The 21,732-nt window shown below is 42.3% G+C and overlaps 1 protein-coding gene across 2 annotated transcripts in view; it reads left to right on the forward strand.

Moving 5' to 3' along the window:
• The window catches only part of CRHR2 (corticotropin releasing hormone receptor 2), a 146,798-nt gene that overhangs the window by 22,045 nt on the left and 103,021 nt on the right, over window positions 1-21,732 (forward strand). Inside the window, exons 1-2 of one of the 2 annotated variants that reach the window (XM_038128008.1) lie at window positions 20,660-21,169; window positions 21,312-21,431. In XM_038128008.1, coding sequence (XP_037983936.1) covers window positions 21,052-21,169; window positions 21,312-21,431 — 238 coding nt within the window. In that variant the 5' untranslated portion in view covers window positions 20,660-21,051. Of the gene's footprint in view, window positions 1-20,659; window positions 21,170-21,311; window positions 21,432-21,732 lie in introns of those variants that run through there. The other variant, XM_038128007.1, reaches the window with a different exon arrangement.

The raw sequence follows: 21,732 nt of genomic DNA on the forward strand, positions 1-21,732 counted from the left end.
GACTGAGTTGACTCTCCAGGTTAGCAGTGAACCTCTGGACGTGCTCTTGCTGACATGCACTTGTGGTCTCACCTTTTTCTCCCGGCTTTGGACAAAGCCAATGTTTCCAGCTTCTTTTGGAGGGGTGTCCTGACCACACTCAGAGCCAAATTCACCACAAAGCCCAACCAAGGTGAGGCTGAGCTCCATCCATTTCCCTGAGAGGGTAAACTCTGTGTGTCTTAGGCCTCTGTGCATAAAATTGTGCCTGCCAGTGCTGCCTTCCTTCAGTACCAACTAATGACAGCAGAAGAAGAGGGTGACCTTCCATCCTCTGTTCTTGGTGTGTTCAAGATGTGCCCAAAGCTGTTGGAGGATCCAGCAGTGGCTGCTTTGAGGAAGAGAAAGGGAAAGGATGCTTCATAATTGCAGGTGCTGTTCAGGCTTACCCTGGACTAGAATTTGAACACAGAAAATGGATCAGCGATTCAGCTTGAAGAAATCATCTGCTGTAAAGTTGTAGCTGGCAGCTCCTTGTTTAACTCTTGAGTTGCATCACTTGGTTCAGCTTTGATGAATAAACTCTGTTGTGCAGGGAATTAATTGGCCTTGGCCAGCCCTGAGATAGGAACATCTTATTCTATAGTCATAGAACCACAGAACAACAGAATTGTCTAAGAGCTTTAAAATCACTGAGTCCAGCCCTTAACCCAGCTCTGCCCAGTCCACCACTAAACCCTGTCCCCAAGTGCCACATCTATACCTTTTAAATACCTTCAGGCTGGTGACTCAGCCACTTCCCTGGGCAGCCCAGTGTCCCATGTATAAAAAAATAATAGTTAAGCACTAAAGCTTGTCAAAGTGCAAAGCATCCTGTAAAGCTCCAGCTCTACATTGCTCAGCTTTCTTATTCCATTACCAAATAAGAACTAGAAGGGTTATTTTTTTCCCCTCCAGGCATTCATCTTACTTGTTAAACTGTCAGAGGGTGGACACTGGCTGTATAAGAAAGAGATAATGGAAAATGTTAACATGGTTTATGTAAGCCACTCGGACTTGAACTGTTCAACACTTCATGCCCTGTGCATCTTTTTCTGTAGCAGATTCATTCTCTTTGTCATGCTACTGCTGTGCATAAATGGTCAGACAAAAGGGTTGTTTATGGATGCAGATATTTCAAGTTGCACATACCAGTAGCTAAGAGGTGACACAAATGAGAAACAGATTGCTAAGGGTATAAAATGCTGGGTGGTCTCAGCTCCACTGATGTAGAACAGGAGTCTGATTTCAAGGCTCCCTGCTCACCTTCTGGACTCTCCACCTTGTGCAGATATCCCTGGTACATCAGGCCAAGCATTTAGAAGCTGATCTCTTGCCTGCTGTCACTGTGAAATACACAGGGAGTTATTACCCTGCCAGAGAAACCTGGTCCTGTATCAGGAAATCCTCCGGGATGAACATGGGAGCTGGGAGAGTGTTCATTTATCTCTTGTCTCCGTGTTGTTCCCTAAATATCCACTGCTGGAGACTGGAAGATGTAGTAGGTAGAGCCTCAGGCAGAACCAAAAGGGCTGCTCTGGTATTTTTGAACAATCCTGGGGTTTTTTTTATTTATTGAGTTTAAAGGCAGCCTAAGGCCTGCTCAGCTGTAGATGCCTACTTTGCAATATCCAGAGTTACAGGAAATTAATCATTCCCCTAAGAACCTGCTCTTTCTTTGAAAGTATCCCTGAGGTAATTCCACAGCAGGTGGGAGACTATTACTCACTGCCTTCTGTGTAAATAAAGGGGAAAGAGTTAATATCAGAAGTGAGATGTATTTGCAGTTTTGCTGTTAATCTGTTCAAGGAGAGTGCTGGTGAGTTCATCCCTGTGGACATGGGTGTGAAATCTTTAGATGAATCCTCAGTGGGGAGCCATACCTCACTGGGCAACAGCTCTGAAATTTGTATCAGCTAAACACAAGGTTTCTGACTAAGATGGGGAACTTCTTATCTGAGAAATTCATTGTGAGTTATTAAATATACCTATACCTATACATGTATAAAAATGTACACATATAAGTATATATCAGTAGCTGATTATTTTATTAATCAAAAGTATCATTATGCTGAAACTGTCCTTACCACTGGGTAAACTCAGTTCTAGGATTTAGGAGTATGATCAGTATTTTTTGCTGTCTTCGCTGCAGAAAAAATGTATCTATTCTCTTGTTTGAGTTAATTTTAAACTTTGCACAGATCTCCATTTTCTTCATGGATAAATAAACTCAATTTACACATTTATTTATGCAGGATGCTCACCAATTTTTTTTCCCCCGTTACTCCTAGAGGGTTTAAAAGTCTTGATTTTCAGAGGAGGGAAATGCTAGTTCAATGCCACTGTTGCCACCTAAAGTGTTTATCACTTCTGCTTGGGTGAGTGCCCAGTTCACTCAGATGTGGCTGCTGTTCTCCCACATTCTTTTGATGGATTACTGGTCTTCTTTTATTTAATTTCTTATGAAACCTTCTCAGATCCAAATGTAAAATTCTTATTAGCAGAAAAAATACAGTTGTTTTTTTTTTTTTAGGTTGCTGTAAAATACTTGTTCTGCTACAAATCTCTGATATAAGTAATACAGAAATTCACCCAGTAGATGTACTTTTTGAAAAAGGAGTTCTTTTTTACATGATGACAGTGAAAAATAATGTAGCCATCCATGTTATTAAATTTTTGGCTATTATTTCCCCTACCTGGAGGATAAATTTTATGACCATTTTCAGCAGGGAGACAGAGAGCTCAGGGGCAGCACTTGAAACATGCACAGTAAAAATTGTTATGTCTTCTATTTTTCTGTTAAAATCATCAGAATTTTATCAACATCCAAAAGACAATGAAATAAACATGTCTGTTTGATGGGAAAAAACACACAGTAAAGGAAAAATCTATGCAGCATTACATGGTACCTGTAACCTTGCTTTTCTGCAGTCCCATAGTCCACAGATGGAACAAGCAAAGAATACTTGATTTTTGATCTGCATTGCAGATTTCAGAGCACTTTGTCACTCTTTATCTCATTCCAGGAGGCCTGACTGTTGTGTATTATGTGAAGTCCACAATTTTGCAGTTACTTCTTCCTTCCAGTGTTACAATAAACAGAAATCCTTTGTTCTGGTTAACTTTGTATAAATTAAAACTTAAAAAACTCGTAGCAGAAAAGCAGAATCCGTGGAAGATGAGGGGTGGATATTTTTACCTCTGTTCTATGTATGGTGAAAGATGAAAAATGAAATTATTTGCCAAGAATTCAAAGGCAGCCGCCAGAGGAATATCAGAACTTGAGGCGTTCTTGCTCTGCAGGCTGCCTGCAGTACTTGGTTGGGACTGAACCCAGAGCAATTAAAAGCAAGCAGCTGACATTTTTGCATTGCAAAAGTTTTAAACATTCCCTGGTAGCCTGGCAAGCCCACACACAACCTGAGAGCTTTCTAATTGATGGGTGCAACTACTCTTGCTTTTAGCTGAGTCTCTCAAGTGTTGGTATCTTCATTTGATCCTCCTCAGAGGTGAAGCTCATAGTTACAATCCACGCTAAAAGAATGGATTCCATTTGAATTTTTGGTGGCAAGTTTAAAGTTCCAGGGAACAGAAGTAATAACTCTGGAGAAGGGAGTGCTGAGGTGTTCACAATGAATAATGCAGTGACTGCTAAAAGCTTGAGTAAGGGCAGTGGAGATAAATTGTCCAACATCCCAGCATTAGCTGGAGCTGGGTTTGAAATTCCTCCCTCTGCCCTGTGCTCTAACAACCACTCTCTTCCTGTATGAAACCTGCCACTTAACATATTTTGATGTGGGGAAAATAGGATATAAATGTTATGACACTGACAGTGGTTGGTGTGTTTTGTGCTGCAGAAACACCTTATGCCCCACAAAAGATGGTATTTAAAAGGTTTTATGGAGCATGGGGAAGGTGATCAGCATTTGAAAAACATCTGTGCCATGGATACAGCTGGTTATTGATATGGAAATGTTAATTTGGGATGCTATGGGTGTGTTTATAGGGTAAATATATTTGCTTAATTAATTGATAGACGAGGTGGGCAAGGCTGTCATGGGAGAGGATAGGGAAGTGGTCAAGGCTGTCATGGGGCAGGATAAGGATGTGGGCAAGGCAAAAGCCTTACCTGATCACATCCAGCCTTTGTGTGATCTGAGCAGTAGCTGGAAAGTCTCAAACACGTGATCAAACCTGACAAGGAAATTGAAACACAGTCCAAGTGAGTTAAAGCAAGCTCTTGAGTCACTTTGGTCCGGGCAGACCTCACTGAATATTGCAGAATATTCTGGCCCAAAGCCTAGGAGGGGTCAGCTCTGGGATTTACCTCAAAGAGAATTTGCCCAAACACCTCAGCACACGCAGTTACAGGGTTTAAGGTGTGACAGAAGTGCTGCTAACCTTGTTACCATGACAGCCTTTGGTCTATCCAGCACTTCTTCTCCTGGAATTTCTCAGGCTGTCCATGAATAAGCAGTAGAAGTGCTTCATTCCAAAACTCTTTTTTTTATTTCTCCTCGTGTCAGTGCTGTCTGAGTCAATGTTTTCCTTCACCTTCTATACTCTGTTCCTGATACAGTAAAGATTCAGTGCTCATTTGGGAATTTCACTGGCTGGGGAGGGGCTGAGCACTTGGGGCACAGCTGAGTGTGAGTCTTTCCCCTCTTCCCCAGACTTTGCCTGTACTCTTTTTCCTCTTCCTTCCTGCTCCTTCACAAGTTCCTGAGATGTAAGACACCCATCTCTCACCATCTTCCTCTTTGGACCCTCAGGTCCTCCTCTGCATCTTGTTGCACATTTTTAGGTGTCCCCACCAGTCCTTACTCATCTTACAGAGCCAGCTGGGCTGTTGGGGGTGGTGGAGATGAGGTGGAGCAGGATCTAGAGCTGGATTTGCTCTGAAAATCCAGGGATGGATGGGTATCTGGGACTTTTTATGGTTTTCTTCTCCTGCTGCCATTTCTGCAAGCTCGGGGGTTTAATAGTTCATGGAGAAGCAGCTGCCACGGGATATTCCAAGAAAAATTTTCTTTTAGTTCCCCTGATGTACTGAGGGATTCCCAAGGAGAAAATACAATTTTTGAACAAGCCGGAGTGTTTGCTGTTCCTTTCTGGTTAGGAATTTCCAACACGATGGCAATGATAATATAAAATTTCCCATAGGTAAAAACAAACTTTAAAACATCTGCTTAAAAGTTTAATAGTTCTGGTTGCTAGTCATTGCCTAAGTGAGAGTAAACTGAATTTTACCTTTAGGAAACTCCAAATCATGCAGATTTAGGAATGTGTTTCATTTTCAACAATTACTGCTAGAAATTAAAAAAAAAAATCTTGATTTCCGTAACTGTAAATATTTTCCTTTAACAAGGGAAAAAATTTTACAAACTTGGAAAACCCATGTATTAAAAAAAAAATCATATTAAATCCATAAAGGAAAAAATGTCCTTTAAACCAATTTCTTCCCATTATGTCTAATCAGAAAAGGATTAGAAAATGATTAGAAAGTTAGAGGCTTGTCTGAGTAAATGCAGAGATTTCTACAGTTTAATATAATGAAGATAAAACTCACTCTTCACCATGGATGTCTAAAATTAGAAGAGAATAATTCTGCCCCTCATTTTTATCCTCCTATTCTCTGCTTACATTCCTTTTAGTGCAATTAAGGTATCATCAACATTCTGCACCCCTTGGCTTGCATTTTTTGTGTGTTTCTCCAATAAACTGAATAGTAAATATCCAAGGAAATTGCTGCTCAGAGCAACAGGGGTTCAATTAGGGAAAGCAGCAAGTTCATTTTGAAAAATGATCCTGGAATCATTGGAATCATTTGTGTGGAAAAGACCTTTACAATCATCAAGTCTAGCCATAAATCCAGCGCTTCCAAGCCCAGCACTCAACAATGTCCCCAAGTGCCACATCTACAGAGCGACTCCACTCTTCCCTGGGCATGCTGGCTCAATGCTTGCAGCCCTATTGATGAGGATTTTTTTCCCTAATATCCAATCTAAACCTCCCCTGGTGGAGCTGGAGGCCATTTCCTCTTGTCCTATCACTTGCTACTTAGCATATAACATTTGTTTTCCATTGCTGTGGGCTTCTGCTTCCACAGTTTGTGTGCCACTGAAGACCATTTTTGGTGATTCATAATGAAGGAATCTGCTTTAATGCTGAAATAACACCATTTTTCAAGTCATCAGCACACTGTGGTGCAGATGATGTAGTTCAGAAACGTAAAGGAAGGGGCTGTTCAGACTTTTGGCTCCTTAGAACTGGCGTGGTTGTTAAAGTGCAGACAGAATTATTTGAAGACTTTTCAAAAAACATTTTGTCAGTAGCAAGAGGGACAATTTGAGTCAGGTGCTAAAGCCAAGGAGGGTTGGTTGTGTTGCTGCAGCTGGGAGAGGAGGACACATCATGTCCAAAGGCAAGGGAAGAAGGATAAAAAAGATGCAGAGTCTGTTTCTGGCCTGTTCATTCTTCAACCTCAGTATTTTGTCTTCCTGGAGAGGGCCAGGTCACCCAAGTGTCTGCCTGCCTCTGAACCAGCCACTGGTCTTTGCTGATTTACAGTCAGTGTACAGAAAGAGGCATCTCCAGAGGGATGGCTCCTGCTAGGAGCAAATCACAGGCTAAAATAAATTGATTCATGAAGGCATTTGTATTCCTTGCTGGAAGGTTATCAGCTCTTCTTGGAAAACTTAATTTTCTATACCTGGTTCTTTGCAAAGCCATGCAAACTCTACATTCACAGATTCCCAGCTGCTTTCTATTTTAATAGTTTTTCCTTTGTTTTTACTGTTTCAGCCCATTAATGAAGGCTTTTAGGAGACCAACGAGTTCTCATTTTCTGGGGCACTTCTAATCTCAGAGATGGAAACTCCAAATCTGTCTCGTGGTTATAAATCATACTTTTATTGTTAGGATTCATTTTCTCATTAGGAAAGGATCTAGAAGCTAAACCAGATCAGCATGTCTCTTGGGATAAACACTGCAGATCTCAACATAATCAGAATGGAGGAGAATTTTATCCTTTAAACAGTAAGAGTTTAGAGTTGCTTGTTTGCCTCCTTCCTTCCCTCTGTATTTATTCTGGAAAGGATGTGCTTCAATGAGATTTTTCTTCTCTTAACTGCTGCTCTTAAAATTACATCAGTCCCAAACTGATGGGCTGTATTAAAAGTACAAGTGTAAATGCTGAAAAATTAAAATCTCTTTGTTATGCAAATGGAAGATACTCAGCAGAAAATCCCCCAAATCAGCACTTTGCAGTAGCTGGGTATTTTTTGAGTGCTTTGTAGGAACCTGGTGATGTTGAGTTCTTGGTCCTGAGCAGTTCAACTCCTACTGGGTCCAGAAAATGGGGCAAAATGAGATGGTTTAGTGCTGTTGCTTAGCTGGTTGTTTGTTACAGCCTCCCCCATGCTTCAACACACAATATGGATTTGTGAAGTCAGCAGGTGCAGTTGCAGGATACAGCTTATAATTTCTAATTATTTCTTCACTTTCCTCGTAGTTGGAGGAAAAAGTGATTATTGGTTGGTAAAAACAAATTGTAGAGTCCTAGAATCTTTTGGGTTGAAAAGGATCTTAAAGACAATTTAGTTCTCCCCCTGCCATGGGCAGGGACACCTTCCACCACCCCAAGTTGCTCCAAGCCTTGTCCATCCTGGCCTTGGACAGTTCCAGGGATCCAGGGGCAGCCCCAGCTGCTCTGGGCACCCTGTGCCAGGTTCCCACCCTCGCAGGGAAGATTTTTTTCCTAAGATCCAATCTAAAGCTGCTCTCTGGCAGTGGGAAGCCATTCCCCCTTGTCCTGCCACTCCAGCCCTTGTAAAGAGTCTCTCTCCATCTTTCTTGTTGACTCCTTCAGGCACAGGAAGGCCACAACTGGGTCACCCCAAAGCTTCTCCTCTCCAGGCTGAACAAACACAATTCTCCCAGCCTTTCCTCCCAGCAGAGCTGCTCCATCCCTCTGATCACCCTGGTGCCACCTCTGCTCTCATTGCAACAGCTCCATGTCCTTCCTGTGCTGAGGACCCCAAGCTGGACACAGGACATCATGGCTAGGAACAGGATTCCTACACAGCCAAAATAAAATCATCACGGAAAATTGTACAAAAACAAAAGCCAAAGCAAAGCCTCAGTGGAAGCATTCAACTCTGCTCAAAGTGAAGCTGTTGTTACAGGAAAGATCTTCCAGGTCTGATTTCAGTTTTATTTTCCCTACAGATGGAATTCGTGTCCCCAGTCTGGACATTTTTAGCACAGACATGTCCCAGGAGCAGGTCAGCCCAGGTTGTTTTGTTTTTATTGTTAATGGTGAGGAAGAGGCACTTTTAGAAGACAATTTATCTGATCCAATTTAAGTGTCTCCTTTATGGTGACAGAAATTGTCCCAGAGAATCCACTGACTTCACAGAGTGGATCCCTCTTGACTTTAAAGGGAATCTGGAGACTTCTCTGCCCTGACAGCTCCTCTGCAAACCATAAACTGAGACAAATGATCCCAGCCACATCAGCTGCAGCTCACAGGAGTGCTGGCATGAGTAGTGCCCATCCATCAATTTTTTATGGGCTGCTTAGTTTATATTTTCTGCAGGTTTTGCCTCCAGCAAAGACTTCTAGGGAGCACAATCCATAAAATTCAGTGTAATTCTGCTGAAGAGGGGTGGTGTTTTCTTCTAAAAACCATAAATTGCTTATTTTTATATAAGAAGCTTCTTATAAGATGATGATTTTTTTTTTAATGTGAAGAGGGTAAATTTGGCCCTTCTTTTGTCTCCATAAAGCAATCAATTTTAAATCCATGGCTTTCTTGGTGTGGGGGAACACTCAGCTATTGATTTCTTTGGAGAGTGGAATTTTAATGTTAAAATCACAGGACTGTGTTGGAGAAGTAACTTTTGCTCATAATCATAGAATGGATTGCAAGAGACTTTAAAGTTCATTTAGTTTCAATGCCAAAATAGCAACAACTGTAATAATAATAGTAATAATAATAGTAATAGTAATAATAATAGTAATAATAATAATAATAATAATAATAATAATAATAATAATGTGTACAAATAAATCAAATATACAAATAAATAAAAATATCTAAAATAAAACATAGAGGTGGAGAAGGCTTTAAAAAGTTCAATATACTTAATGTAGACAACCACAGCTAAGTCAGACACCTCAGACTCCACTTCTAGGAAACTGCAAGTGTTGGAACAGGTCTCCAACAGGTTCAGCCTGGCCTTGAACACTTGTCAACATCTAAGATTTAAGGATCCCAACCGTTTATTTCATTTGGGAAGCTGCAGATTTCAAAAAAATCTAGGAAACTGATGGAAATTCCTGCTCAAAATTTTACACCTTTGTTCTTCTGTCTACATTTTCTGTCACCTGGCAAGTTAAAAATCCAGTACAATTCGGACTAAATAATTAAGGTGTAATTTAAATGACCCCTAGGATGTTTCAGCCCAACTCTAGCTAATTTTATATTCAAAGACAGAAGCAAAGGCCAAGAAAATCCATTTGTCCATTATCACTGGTATTTTTTTCTGTCTGTGTTAGGCTGTCTCAAAGGATTTGGGATAAAATGACCACAGCCAGGGCTCTTTATTCAAAGCTACTTCTAATTCATGGAAAATAAAGTCTTTTCTGCCATGCCTGATGGGCTGGCTGGCTTGTGTCTCAGTTAGAATTAAAAATATTCAAGCTAACTCAGAGAACTAGTACCTGGATAATGTTAAAATCCACATCGCTCTCTGGCTGGTGGGGAAAAAATTGATTTTGATTCAGGATATACCCAAGAGTTTAGGGGAGCAGTGAGTAACAGAGATGGAGGCAAAGTTCATCCCAAATTATTATCCTGGGGTGATCAAAGCTACTTCTCTTTTATTCTGGTTCTCAATATGGCCTTAAGAAAAGATAGAAAAAATCATTCTGTTTCCACAAAACAATTTAGGTTTAACTAACTCAGCCCATTTCATCCAGAAGAAGCAGGGGGAAAAGAAACAATCAGAAATTTTCACTTGGCAATGGTCTGATGTTTGATGATTGATCCATCAAGAGCAAATTGAACCAGCCTGGGAAATTGGTATTGGGGTGGGAAATAAGTTGGAAATGAGCTGGCAGAAGGCTGAAATCATACTTAGCTGGAAAAGGAATTGAGTTGTGATTTCAGAGTGAAGCGATGCAGCGTGGGGAGGAATGGGTGATGAAGACAAGCACTGCTGGCCATCTTAAACCCATAATCTGTTGTGAAGTTCATAAATGTGTATGGAAAAGGAAGTTTTCTCTTCAGGGAAATTAATCTCTTAATGTAGCAACACTTTCTGCTGCCAAAGGCAGGACAGTAAAATTTCCACATGCAGATCTCTGGATGAAGCAGTGAACTCTTCCTGTTTTGATAGCTGCTGATTTTGCATTCAGGTAACTCCAAGCAGGTTTTTTTTTTTGCAGTGTTTCTGTCCTCAATCAGACGTTTCCTTTGCAGTAATGAAGAATTAGGAGAGCCCTCCAGTGGCCGAGGGAAAGGGATGAGCTCTGGCAGAGAGCCAGACCAGCCTGGAAACCAGGGGCAGAAATATCTGCAGCATATTTCAGAGGTAGGAACTTCCAGCCCTGTTAGGGATGGCTTATACCTCGCTTACATTAGTCCTTTGATCCAGAGGAATTCCACAACACCTGAGAAATTCTGTGAGTGAAATAATACGTGGGTATTCCTTCATTATTTCTGTCTAAAAAGGGCTATTTGCGTGAAGGGGATAAACTTTAGGGATAAACTAATAGTTTTTATACTTAATAACTTTACAGGAATTGAAAATGACAAGAACTTGGTCCTCACAAAGGTAATTCTTGGTATTCAGAATGCAATAACTGCCAAAAAAATCTCTTCAAAAGAAAACGAATAATTATTATTCCTTCATTTCGTAGTCCCCAAAGGTAAAGCCGTGATGAGCAGCTCCTTGTTGCCTAAAACATTGCTGTAAGTGATGATTCTGATGATCTTATTAACTGGGAAAGGGAAGAAATGCTGAAGAATAATTTTTTCCAGGCATCAATCACAGATTTTGACATCTGCTTATGATAACTGGCAGTTAGCAACATCATGGATGGGCACTCTGAGAGGTGGTGAGACATTTTGGAAGGTTAACAAGGAGATTTGGTGAGTTCAGAAGAGAAGCATCACTTGCTTAGCAATAAGATGTTGCTATCTTGCCTTTGCAAATGAGTGTGAGAGCATGTGAGCGACAAAATGTTTAATCAGAATGTTACATGTTTTCCCCAAACCCATTCTTTAATATTCATTGGGGTGAGACGTGCAGTTTTCCAAATAAAAACCACATTAACACATCCTGGGGAAAGAAACCCAGCTGTGCTGTCAAGCAGATTGGGAGTGCCACACTTCCCAGGATTAATTTGTTGCTGCACCTGTTATTAAAATCTCTATCCCACTATCAGCTACTTGATGACATTTACCCATGTTTTACATCTATGCTGAAATAAATCTGTTTCAATGTTGGTGCTTATTTCAGTTTTCAGCTGTTTTGCTTTGAATTCTTGTGGATTGATCCATGGCTTTTGTAAAAATCCACTATAACCAATGCTGATGGAACCAGTTACAGATTGAGATCTGTGTATCCAATTTCTTGATAAGAATTGAAGAAACTTGGGGTTTGAGGCTTTACACTGTTTTTCAAGATTTATACTTATTGTGAAAGTTCTTAGCCATAAAATGGGCACAGACAATTTACAGGTGGCTCAAAATGTATGATTTAAAGTAACAGGATTCTATAAGTTTTATACAAAATCATTAAAATTCAAATAAAAACATAGCATTTTAACAAATATGTGTGTATTTCAAAGCAGCATGAAGTCCTAGCTTTCGATTTCTGTCTGACATGTAAGTAAAACTCCAATACCCATCTCAGATATGTGATGGGTTGGAAGTTGACAGCTCTTTCCAAAGTACAAATATATCTTGGGGTGAATAACGTCCTACTAAGTAGAATATCTAAGAGTTGCAAATTTGAAGAAGGTATTTGTCTGCAAATTAAATGAATCATCATTCTCTGAAAGTGTCCATTTCCCTGGAGACTGTTAGAGAATCTGATTTAGTCTAGACACCCAAATTTTAGGTGGCTGGAATTAGGTGAGATGAATCCTTCTGCCTCTGTGAACCTCTCAAACACCCTAAACCGTGCAAGACCTGAAGTACCCTGAGCTGCAGAATCAGAAATACTGGCCCTGGGGGTGAAAACATAAAGTGAGCCAAGCTAGCGAGGAGATCTGGAGAGGGATTTTTTATCCCAGGAGGTATCCAAAATTCTGTGAGGTCACTGATTCCAGACACAAGCTATTGCAACAGAATTAATGTTCTGACATCCTCCCTGTTCTTCTGGGGCTGCAAACGTGTGCAGCAGCAGTTTAAAAATCACAGATCAGGCAATTATTACATTCTTTTTCCTCAGTTATCATGGCCATAATAATATTATGATAATCCATTTTCATGCCTAATCATTCCAACTGGGGTCTGGTGTGACTGGATCCTCCTCACTGTCTGGTGAAAATGATGTGTTTGAGAACCACTGTCTCAATTCTCAAAGTCAGTATTCTGCTCATGATTCCTGCCACTTCGTTTCCAGGCATTTTCTCTGGTGTTTGCTGAGTGGTGGCTGGCAGGGAGATGCAAATCTATTACACAGTGTTTGTGTTGTATTGATTTCCTCTGGTAAATAATTCCATTAAATCTAAGACATGAAATCTCTAAACATAATGCTTCTGGCATTGTGATAGTCCTGTCTTAACAGGACATTTTTCTTCTCATATTTATTCCTGATGTGTTTCATTTCAAATAGTTTTGTTTGCTCTCCCATGAAATGATAGGCCCAAAGTTAGGGGATTACAGCTGCCAAACACTGCAGGGAGACAAGGTGGGCCAGTGGGGAAAAGCTCAGCAGACAATTTGATCTTTGTTCAGGGCATCTGGAATGGGATTAATCTGATTAATACAGACATTTACATCAATCCAAGCTGGTTCCTCTTATAGACAGCAAAGATCTACTCAGGGTAATGGCTAGAGCTGAGGACAAAATCAATCTCATCAGGTGAATCTCATTGCAGAAGTTCTTATTTTTTTTCTGTTGCTTGCACACCTCAGTTAATTGGCATCTCTGGAAACATTTGCACTGGGGACACCATAAGATATGCGTCCAAAATTTGTTTCTTCTCTGAGATGTGTTGTAAACGTAACAGTTCAGCCAAGGGGAGAAAATTGTCAGGAAAACTTTAGTTGCTCTACAAGGCTTGTGCTACTCTTCGTGTTTTAGGAGGTTTCCCACATTTATGAATGATTTAAATCAACCAGAGGAATAAAAATCTACTACATAGACTAAAGCCTTTGTAATAATAGTGAAAGCCTCCCTGTGACAAGCTGCTGATGGGATTCTTCCCTTTTTTGACAGGCCCAGGTTTTGCCCAGTCTGATATCTGCAGGTGTCCCAGAACACTTGAGAGGCCTGAGGAAAATGTTTGCCTTGTGGCTGCTGCTTCAGAAGGGATGGATCTTCCCAAGGTCCTGAGTTTCTCTGCCAGCCTCATGTGGCTATTCCAGACATGCTGGAGTACCCCAGATCTTGCAGGTCACACACATCTAGGCAGGTCACACACTTCTAGGCAGTGGAATCAGTGTCCAGACCCTTCTTGCCTGTAAATGGCAGCTTTGATAACTCATGGAAAGCAGAGGGTCACAGCAATCTTAAGAGCTGGCAACTCTGCAGTGTTTCAATCTGTTACAAGTCCTCGATTTTCCACTTGGTTTGGGCCCAAAGGAGTACAGAAGGCACTAGCCCAGGGTCACAAAGCCAGAATGATGGTGCTCCTCATAGAAAACCCAAACAAATATGAGTTGGATGGTTTAAAACTGGGAGTCATGACATTGTAACTATCATGTGTGCTAGGCCATGAAGGCAGGGCCCAGACCCCAAAGGGTTAATTCTCTTACTTCTTCTGTTAAAGCTGCTTAGGAAACCCTATTGATTAGATGATGGCATTTTGGAGCAGGCTGGTTTTGTTGGTGTGTCTTGGTTTGAAAAGACAGGTGTCTGCTAAGGAAGGCAGGAGCTTCTCTTGAAATGGAAAATGTAAACCCCCTCCTTCTGAATTATTATAATTTTGAAATTAAGGGGCTCTCAGGCGAAGATATGGGAATAGGAATAACAGTTCTTTAAGAGGAAAATTAAAGATACAAATGCAGTAATACAAAACAACACTGCCAGAGTGAGAAGAGGAGCTGTGTGTCAGGGTGGTGGCAGCAGGGCCATTCCATGGTGGCTCAGCCCTCCTGCAGGGCCAGCTGTGCTTCTGCTGGAGCAGGGATCCTGCACAAGGCTGGAGTTTTCCTCTGCAGCTCCAGGGCTGCTGGAGATGGGCCTGCTCTCCCTCTGGGAATGCAGGGCAGAAGAAAGCTGCTCCTCTGGGAATGCAGGGGGCAAAGGCTGCTGTGCTGTTCCAGGCTCAGATTGGATCCAGGCAGGAATGCTTGGCTCCTGCCCTGGGCGCAGCATCTCCCCATGGGATGGTGGAATTTGATCAGCCATGCAGGGACACTCAGTGGCCATGGACAGCAGAGATCTCCTGGAGGGAGGATTGGCTGTGGGAGAGATAAAGAAAACTGCCCAATGAACAGCAGAGAACTGTCCCAGCTCTGTGTATTCTGGCAAATAGAATACACACCCCCTGCCACATCTTGCATTTGCAACCTAAGATACGGTGGCATCTGATTTGGGTCGTTTTTAGAGCTGGAATATTGAGCAGCATGATCATGTGTTATTTGTCTCTCTTTGTGCTTTCTGAGCTACCTGATGTTTCAAAATCAGGCACTGTGCAGTGCCGGTGAGTTTCCAGAGGAAATGAGGAATTGGCTTCTGAACATTTTGGTGTCTTTTATTTCTGTACATCCTCCCAGCTTATGATGCATGGGAAGACTACTCAGATCTTCCCAGCAGGCAGTGTAAGGCACAACAAAGCAGAGTGAGAGGCAGGGAGAGCAAAAGTTTGGCATATCCTGAATTAAGCCACAAAGAATTTAGTGGCTGATGTGTGCTGAAGAGGAGAACAGGACAAGACCCTGAATCTTTACATCCTTTCTGGCAGTGGTCCCTTTGTACATAATAGAAAGAGTGGGACTAATGACAACCATCCTCATGGTCATCATTCATTCAGATGGGACTTAACCCTCTTTATTTTTGATATCTTTTGTGCTTATGCTGTAAACAGAGCACCAGGCCATTGCCAAGCATAGATAAATATATCAGATGGGTTCCTTTGTGTTTTTGTGTGTCTGTGAAGCGCTGACTCTGAGTTTGACCCTGTATAAAATCAGAGTTATTCTGGAATGCTGCTGTGCTCTTATGCAGTAGATGATGTTCTGTACATTCATTTAAAACAGCTCACTTCAAGAAAAATAGCTCTGGCAGTTTATTAGTGTGTCAAGGTCGGTTCTTTTGTGTGTTTTGTGTTCTTGTAATCTCCCTGCAGTGTCTCATTGTTTGTCTCATGTAACATGATTCACTCACACAGGTTTTATAGCTGTAGAGAATGACAAGTGTATTAATGTGCAAAAAGAAATATATTGATATTGTATTGAAATATATTGATTCGACAGCATAAGTAATAAATGGCTACAAGCCATTTATTATTTACACTCTTGGATCTTTTTATACCCCCAGTAAATATTTTCTAGCATCAATGAAGCTGCGAAGATTCATCACCACAGACCTGCATTTATTAATTTTATCTTTGCTCAGTGGAGTCATACTTCATTCCTAGCTATAAAGGATGTCTCCTGTTTCTAACAAACGAGTCTATCAGCTGAAACAAAGATCTCTGTGTATCTATGTCTAATCATCCTCTCCACATACAACAATTTTCAACTCTGAACTTTCAGTGTTGGTCTCAAGTAGATGCAGAAAGGACCTGATTTTGATTAAAAGTGTAGCCCTCAGTTTAAGAAGGGGTTTTCTTTAGCAGTCTACTCCTGCAGCAGGGTGGAATTCATTGTGAGGAGCCAGGGTGTGGTCTGGCAGAGAAGTCAGCCATATGTGACATATCCATGGCAGTTCTGGAGCTGTCTGTGGAGATCTTTAAGCTGTCCTCAATCCCTTGCAGCTGTGGTTCCCTTGTTCCCTGTGGTCTGAACGTGCTCCCACTCTGAAAATTGCATTTACACACCTGGAATGGGAAGATAAATATTCTAAATATTCTACCAGATCAAGGTCATGTTGTCACTGCATTTGAGATGTGCAGTGAGAGCAATTTTGCAGTGCAGCTTGAGAAGGAGAGCCTTGAGTTTTGTGGCCCAGAAGCCACTTGGGTAAATTTGTACCTTCCTCAAAGTTCTGCATTCCTTACCAAGCTGAAAAGTCCCAGTAATTTGTAAGTTTGATGCTGCAAGGTCATTGCAATAACACAGGATTACTGGGGGACACTTTTCAGAGAGGAAAAGCAGATGAGAAAAAAAATTATTGTGCCATTTGAAACCCTCCAGCCTCGTATTTAGAAGTGACAGCTCCATGGGTGAGTTAACAGAGTAGTTTATACATGAGATGAAGAGTCTGGATGTGGATATACACACCTGGGTGAGGGGAAGAGAGCTGAAGAGCCAACACTGGGACTGTGACTTGGTGTGATACTTCCACACTGATGAGGAAAAACTCCTGAAAGCCAAATGGCACTGAGGTACAGAGGACATTGGTGTCACCAGATGGACAGATGATGTGCATTTCCTGCCCTGAGCCTTGTTACAAAGCAGAGCACAGGGTGACTGCTGTGCCTGGAGAGCAGGAGCTCTTCACATTGACAGAGAACATGAGTGATGAAACTGTCACTGTGGTGGGAGGCTGAAAACAGTGGCTTTTCTTTCTCTGAAGAAGGGAAATGAGGAGAGAACTTGTGTTCTGGTTTTTGTTTTTTTTTCCCTCCTCTCAATAATCATCCTGGGTCTTGAAATACACCAAGGAATTTCTTGGTTTTGTGTAGATTGAGTGTCTGAGGAAGAGTCAGGTGGTTCTGGAGCTCCTTCCAGCCTCTCCAAACACTTCCAGTGACTGCCTGAGTCTGCATAGAGCTGAGTTTGGATGTTGCTGGATAATCACAGCTCATCCTTGCTACTCACTGTTACTGGGGCAAACTAAAAGCTGTGCTCTGGCTAATTCCATCAGCTGTGGCTTGGAGTGGGTTGTAGATGAAGAAAGCAGCTGTGTTGCAGTGGTGTGAGGGCTGACATACAGAGGTTTCCATTGCCATTTATGAGCAGAGCTCGTTCCTTTCCCAGAAGAACTGCAGGTGACCTTTTAAGAAGTCCTCTTGAAAGGGTCTTAGTGAGCTCTGTGTGTGTGCACAGGTTTATTCGTCTGTCCTGTTCTCCTCCAGAACCTTGCACATGCACCCAACCAACCAGTGAATAGCAGCTCACAGGAATGAGCCCACTTGGAAGCTGGCAAAGTTTTCCTGCCTGCCAAGAACCAAATCCCAGCTTTCTTGGGATGCTGAGGAATTTCTGAGGCAGAGCTCAGCTGCCTGGCAAGGTCTGATTTGTGTCACGTGCACCGTGGCATCGGCAGAGAAGCAGAAGTGTCAGCAGCTGCAGGATTTCTGTCAATCTTTCATCTCACTGAATTTGCTCCTTGCATAAAGAACATTTTCACATCAAATGAGTCCAACTGACAGAGTCAGGATTTCACTAGGTCCAGTCAGAGGGAAGCTTTGGTGAAGTGGTTAATTGTACCCAGGGATAGCTGCAAAAGTAGTTTTTCATCAAGAGGTTACAGTAGAACTGGGATTATTAAAGAATGGTGCTGATTTGTGGACTGAGGAACAATAAATTATTTTCTTCATTCGGACTTAATCCTCAACATTCATCCCCTCTACATTTAATTTTCCAGTGGGTTTTTTATTATTATTAAATATATGGAACACAACAGGATTGTATGATACATAATGCTTCTAAGATTTTCTAAAATTTGAACTGAAAAGATGAAAATCAGTTTAGATTGAAGATTTTCTAGCTCTTCTCACTTAAATGAAGAAATCATTCTCCTGATCCTGAAAAAATATTTAGTTTAATTCAGGGGTATTGTTTCAGGTGTTAACCACTATAAAGAACAGAATTGAAATGAAATCCAGCTTAGTGTTTGACTCTGTAATATTTGAACCATTTGAAAAATCTTCAAGAGTTTATTCTGGAAAACACAGGTCAGAATTAGGAACATGAAACATTTACCAAATTTAAAAGTAGTTATCTTTTTTTAACTGTCATTCTTTTTTTGTAATTTATTGAGTGATGCATTCCTCAAAGAATTCAGGAAACTCCAGTGCCCAAAGCCTCCGAGCAGGATTTTGATTCCAGTGTGCTGAACAAACAGCATGAAAAAATAGAAAGGGCAGACAGTAGGTGAGAAATGAAGACTTTTGGCCAGGCTGTGTGATTTTTCTCCTGCAGAGAGGCAGCAGAAGCAGGAAAAAAAATAATCTTACAACATCCTGGACCAGTGTCCTGCTGACTGCTCAGTCCTGCCTGTGTGGGAGCGGCCACTGGGCTCGCTGGTACCACTGGGCACATTCAGGCGCTGTCCTGTGGGAAGGTCTCAAAGCCACCCCTGAGAGGCTCAGCTTGAGGAACAAAAAGGAATTTTATGAGCTCAACTGGACTGTCAGGAAGGAGAAAATGAGGGTTTAGAGCACCCTTTATCCCTCACTCTTGGAAGTTGAAGAAGCAGGGTTTATCCTCAAAGCACTCGTCAAAGCCAGCCAGTAGATTGGTCGTGGTCATGTTACATGACTGATGCTAAAAAAAAAATTCTCACCTGGTTTTTGGGGTTAGAGCTGCATGGGACAAAGAGATCTGTTGGTGATGAGAAGGGTTAATTTGTTGACATTGAGATTTCTCCAGAAGGGCTGCAGTTTTGGGAACATTCACTTGGGAAGGAGATCAAGTCTCCAGAGAGAGAAGCAGGGAGATGCATTCACTTGCCTCAGAATATCACAATGTCTAGAGAGTCAGTACACTTGTTATTCTCGTGGGTTTTTACATATTTCAAATAAAAATACTTATCCCAAAACCACAGTGGCACTCCTCCCGTCTCTGCCATTGCAATCTGAAAATGTTAAAAAAATCTCAAGATTCCCAGATGGCAGAACAACATCCTGGCTAGTTCTCTCCTCAGTGCATGTTGTTAATTTATTTGTTGTTCTAACCCAGTTATTTTGTCTTTTTCCTCTCTCTGGATGCCACAATTCTTTTAGTCCTTCAAAAGTGAAGAATAAAGCCCTTCAGTCTTAAATATGAATAAAAGGAACGTCCAGGTCTTTGCAGGGTGGGTGATAAATGTTATAGGAAGTCCTGTAACACTGCTTTGAGCTCAGTGTAAGCACCTTGTCCGATCCAAAGCTGTGAACAGACTGTAAATATTTCTTTTTTTTTTGTCTTTGCCTTCATTTTCTGCATTCCTTTCTGCCACTTCCATATCTACTGATCTTGGTCTCCTCCCTTACAAGTCAGTTTTTTGTCTGCTTCCCAAAATCCTTCTGAATCTGTGATCATAAATGACCTCAGCAACGCTTTTTTTTTTCAGGGATTTCCTCATAGCTTGGTATAGCAAACCAGAAGGGCTGGTCAGGTCTGAGCTGCTCTCCAGCATGTCCCAGAGTGCAGCCCTTCACCCAGTTCCCACTCTGCTGAGTTTTGATTTCCCAAAGATTGCCAGCCTTCTGGGCAGCTCCTTCCCAACTTCTCCTCCTTCCCCTTCACCAGACCCTTCTCCTCCTGTCCCACACTGACCTCAGTTTGTCAAGCCTTTTGCTCTTCCCTCTCTCCCCACACCAGGATTTTCTGGTTTAGAGGCTCCTCCTCTTGCTCCTGGTCAGTGTGGGTGCTCATCCTTTCGGAAAACCTTGCCTTCTCCTACCACTGGAAAATGAGAGGTGCATTTCTTTTCTTCCTCTTCCCCTGAATGATCTATCCTTTGCCTCAGAGCTCTCTGTGCCTTGCCCTGCTCTGCTGTCCACCCCATCCCATCCGTGTGAGTGGCTGAAAAATGTGTTCCCTTGGTGCCTCGCCCTGCTCTCCCCATTCTGCCACTTCTGTGGGTCATCATTCCAGATTTCTTTATTCCAGACCAGGCTGGATGGGGCTTGAAGCAGCCTGGTCTATTGGAAGGTGACCCTGCTCATGGCAGGGTGTTGGAATGAGATGACCTTTAACCACTCTTCCAACCCAAACCTTCTGTAATTCTATGATTACTCCAGATTCCTTTATTCCACCCCCTCTCTTCTATCAGATCATCTCCTTCATCCCTGCTTTTATTATTTCTCTTTCTCAAGGCCTGCACAGCAGCTCCTGGCCCGGGTCCTCCTTCCCCCCTGCCCCAGCATCCCTGCTCATCCTCAGTTCCACCAGCAAAGGCAGGAATTGCTTGACTCCACACAAAAACTGAGGAGTTCTCCTCCCCTGATGGCTTTTCCTGTTCTCCCTGGCTTTAATTTGCAGCGAGTTTTTTTGGTTTTTTTTGTTTTTTTTTTTTTTTTTTTTGCAAAAGCTCCTATCCCTGGAGCTAACAATAAAACCGTGCCTCTGTGTGTCAGAGGGAGGGAGCGAGAGGCAGGAGGAGAAGGGAGGGAGCGGGATGCAGCGGCACAGCGGTCTGGCACTGTGAGGCGGCATCTGCGAGCCCAGGGACACCGAGGAGACGAGAGCCCCTCTCTCCGGGCTCAGCCCGATGCCATTGGCTCCCGAGCCGCTGGATTTAAAGGGAAGAGCAGCTCGGAGGGCTGAGCCGCACAGGCAGACGCAGACTCAGCCAAGTTGTCAGCACGCTGCGAGCAGGAGAGGCTCGAACGCACGACACTGCGGGGTGCCCGCGGCTTGATGCTCGTGTGCCTCCAGAAAGGGGGAAAAAGAAGAGAGGACCAAAAAAAGAAAAAAAAAAGCAACTAGAAAGGGGTGAAGGAGCCTGATCCAGTCCAGCAGTCCCAGAGGGAATAATGGATGTGACCATCTCTCAGTTCATCTTAGAAGAATTTGATGTGAACTGCAGCCTCCTGGATCGTTTACACGAGACTTTTTTAGAGAGTTCCTCTATCCCTTTCCTGGGCTTTGATGGTAGGAATTGTTACCTGGTGCAGAGCTCGGGAAAAGCTTTAAAAGTGCTGAGATTCGGTTTGTTTTGTGATGCAAAGTGCGTGGCTTTTGTGCTTTCTCAACCGCTTCTTTTTGCCTTTCTGTCCCATTTTCCTAACCCCAGGTCCGTACTGCAATGCCACCACGGACCAGATCGGGACCTGCTGGCCCAGAACCTCTGCGGGGGAACTCGTGGAGAGACCCTGCCCCGAGTTCTTCAATGGGATCAAGTACAACACCACCAGTAAGTACAAACTGCTTTCTTCTCCCGCAGATCTCGTGTTCAGAAGGTGCCTGGGGACACGCAAAATATATTTCCATTAAGGAAAAAAAAAATAAGAATAAAAGAAAAAAAAAAGTTTGCTTGGGAATCAACATTTCCTCCACATTCCAGCCTGTATATTCAAAATTTTTGCCTGGAATGATGCAGATTTCTCAAAAGCGCAGACTTGTCGACACTGTTTCCTCTTTGCTGAAGTACATTTAGGGAGATCTGGGCAGAAAAAAATCCTCTGCAGTCTGAGGAGGGTTTGTTGTGCTTTGTG

This window comes from Motacilla alba, chromosome 2 (genome assembly GCF_015832195.1).
Source record: "Motacilla alba alba isolate MOTALB_02 chromosome 2, Motacilla_alba_V1.0_pri, whole genome shotgun sequence".
Classification (NCBI taxonomy): domain Eukaryota; kingdom Metazoa; phylum Chordata; class Aves; order Passeriformes; family Motacillidae; genus Motacilla; species Motacilla alba.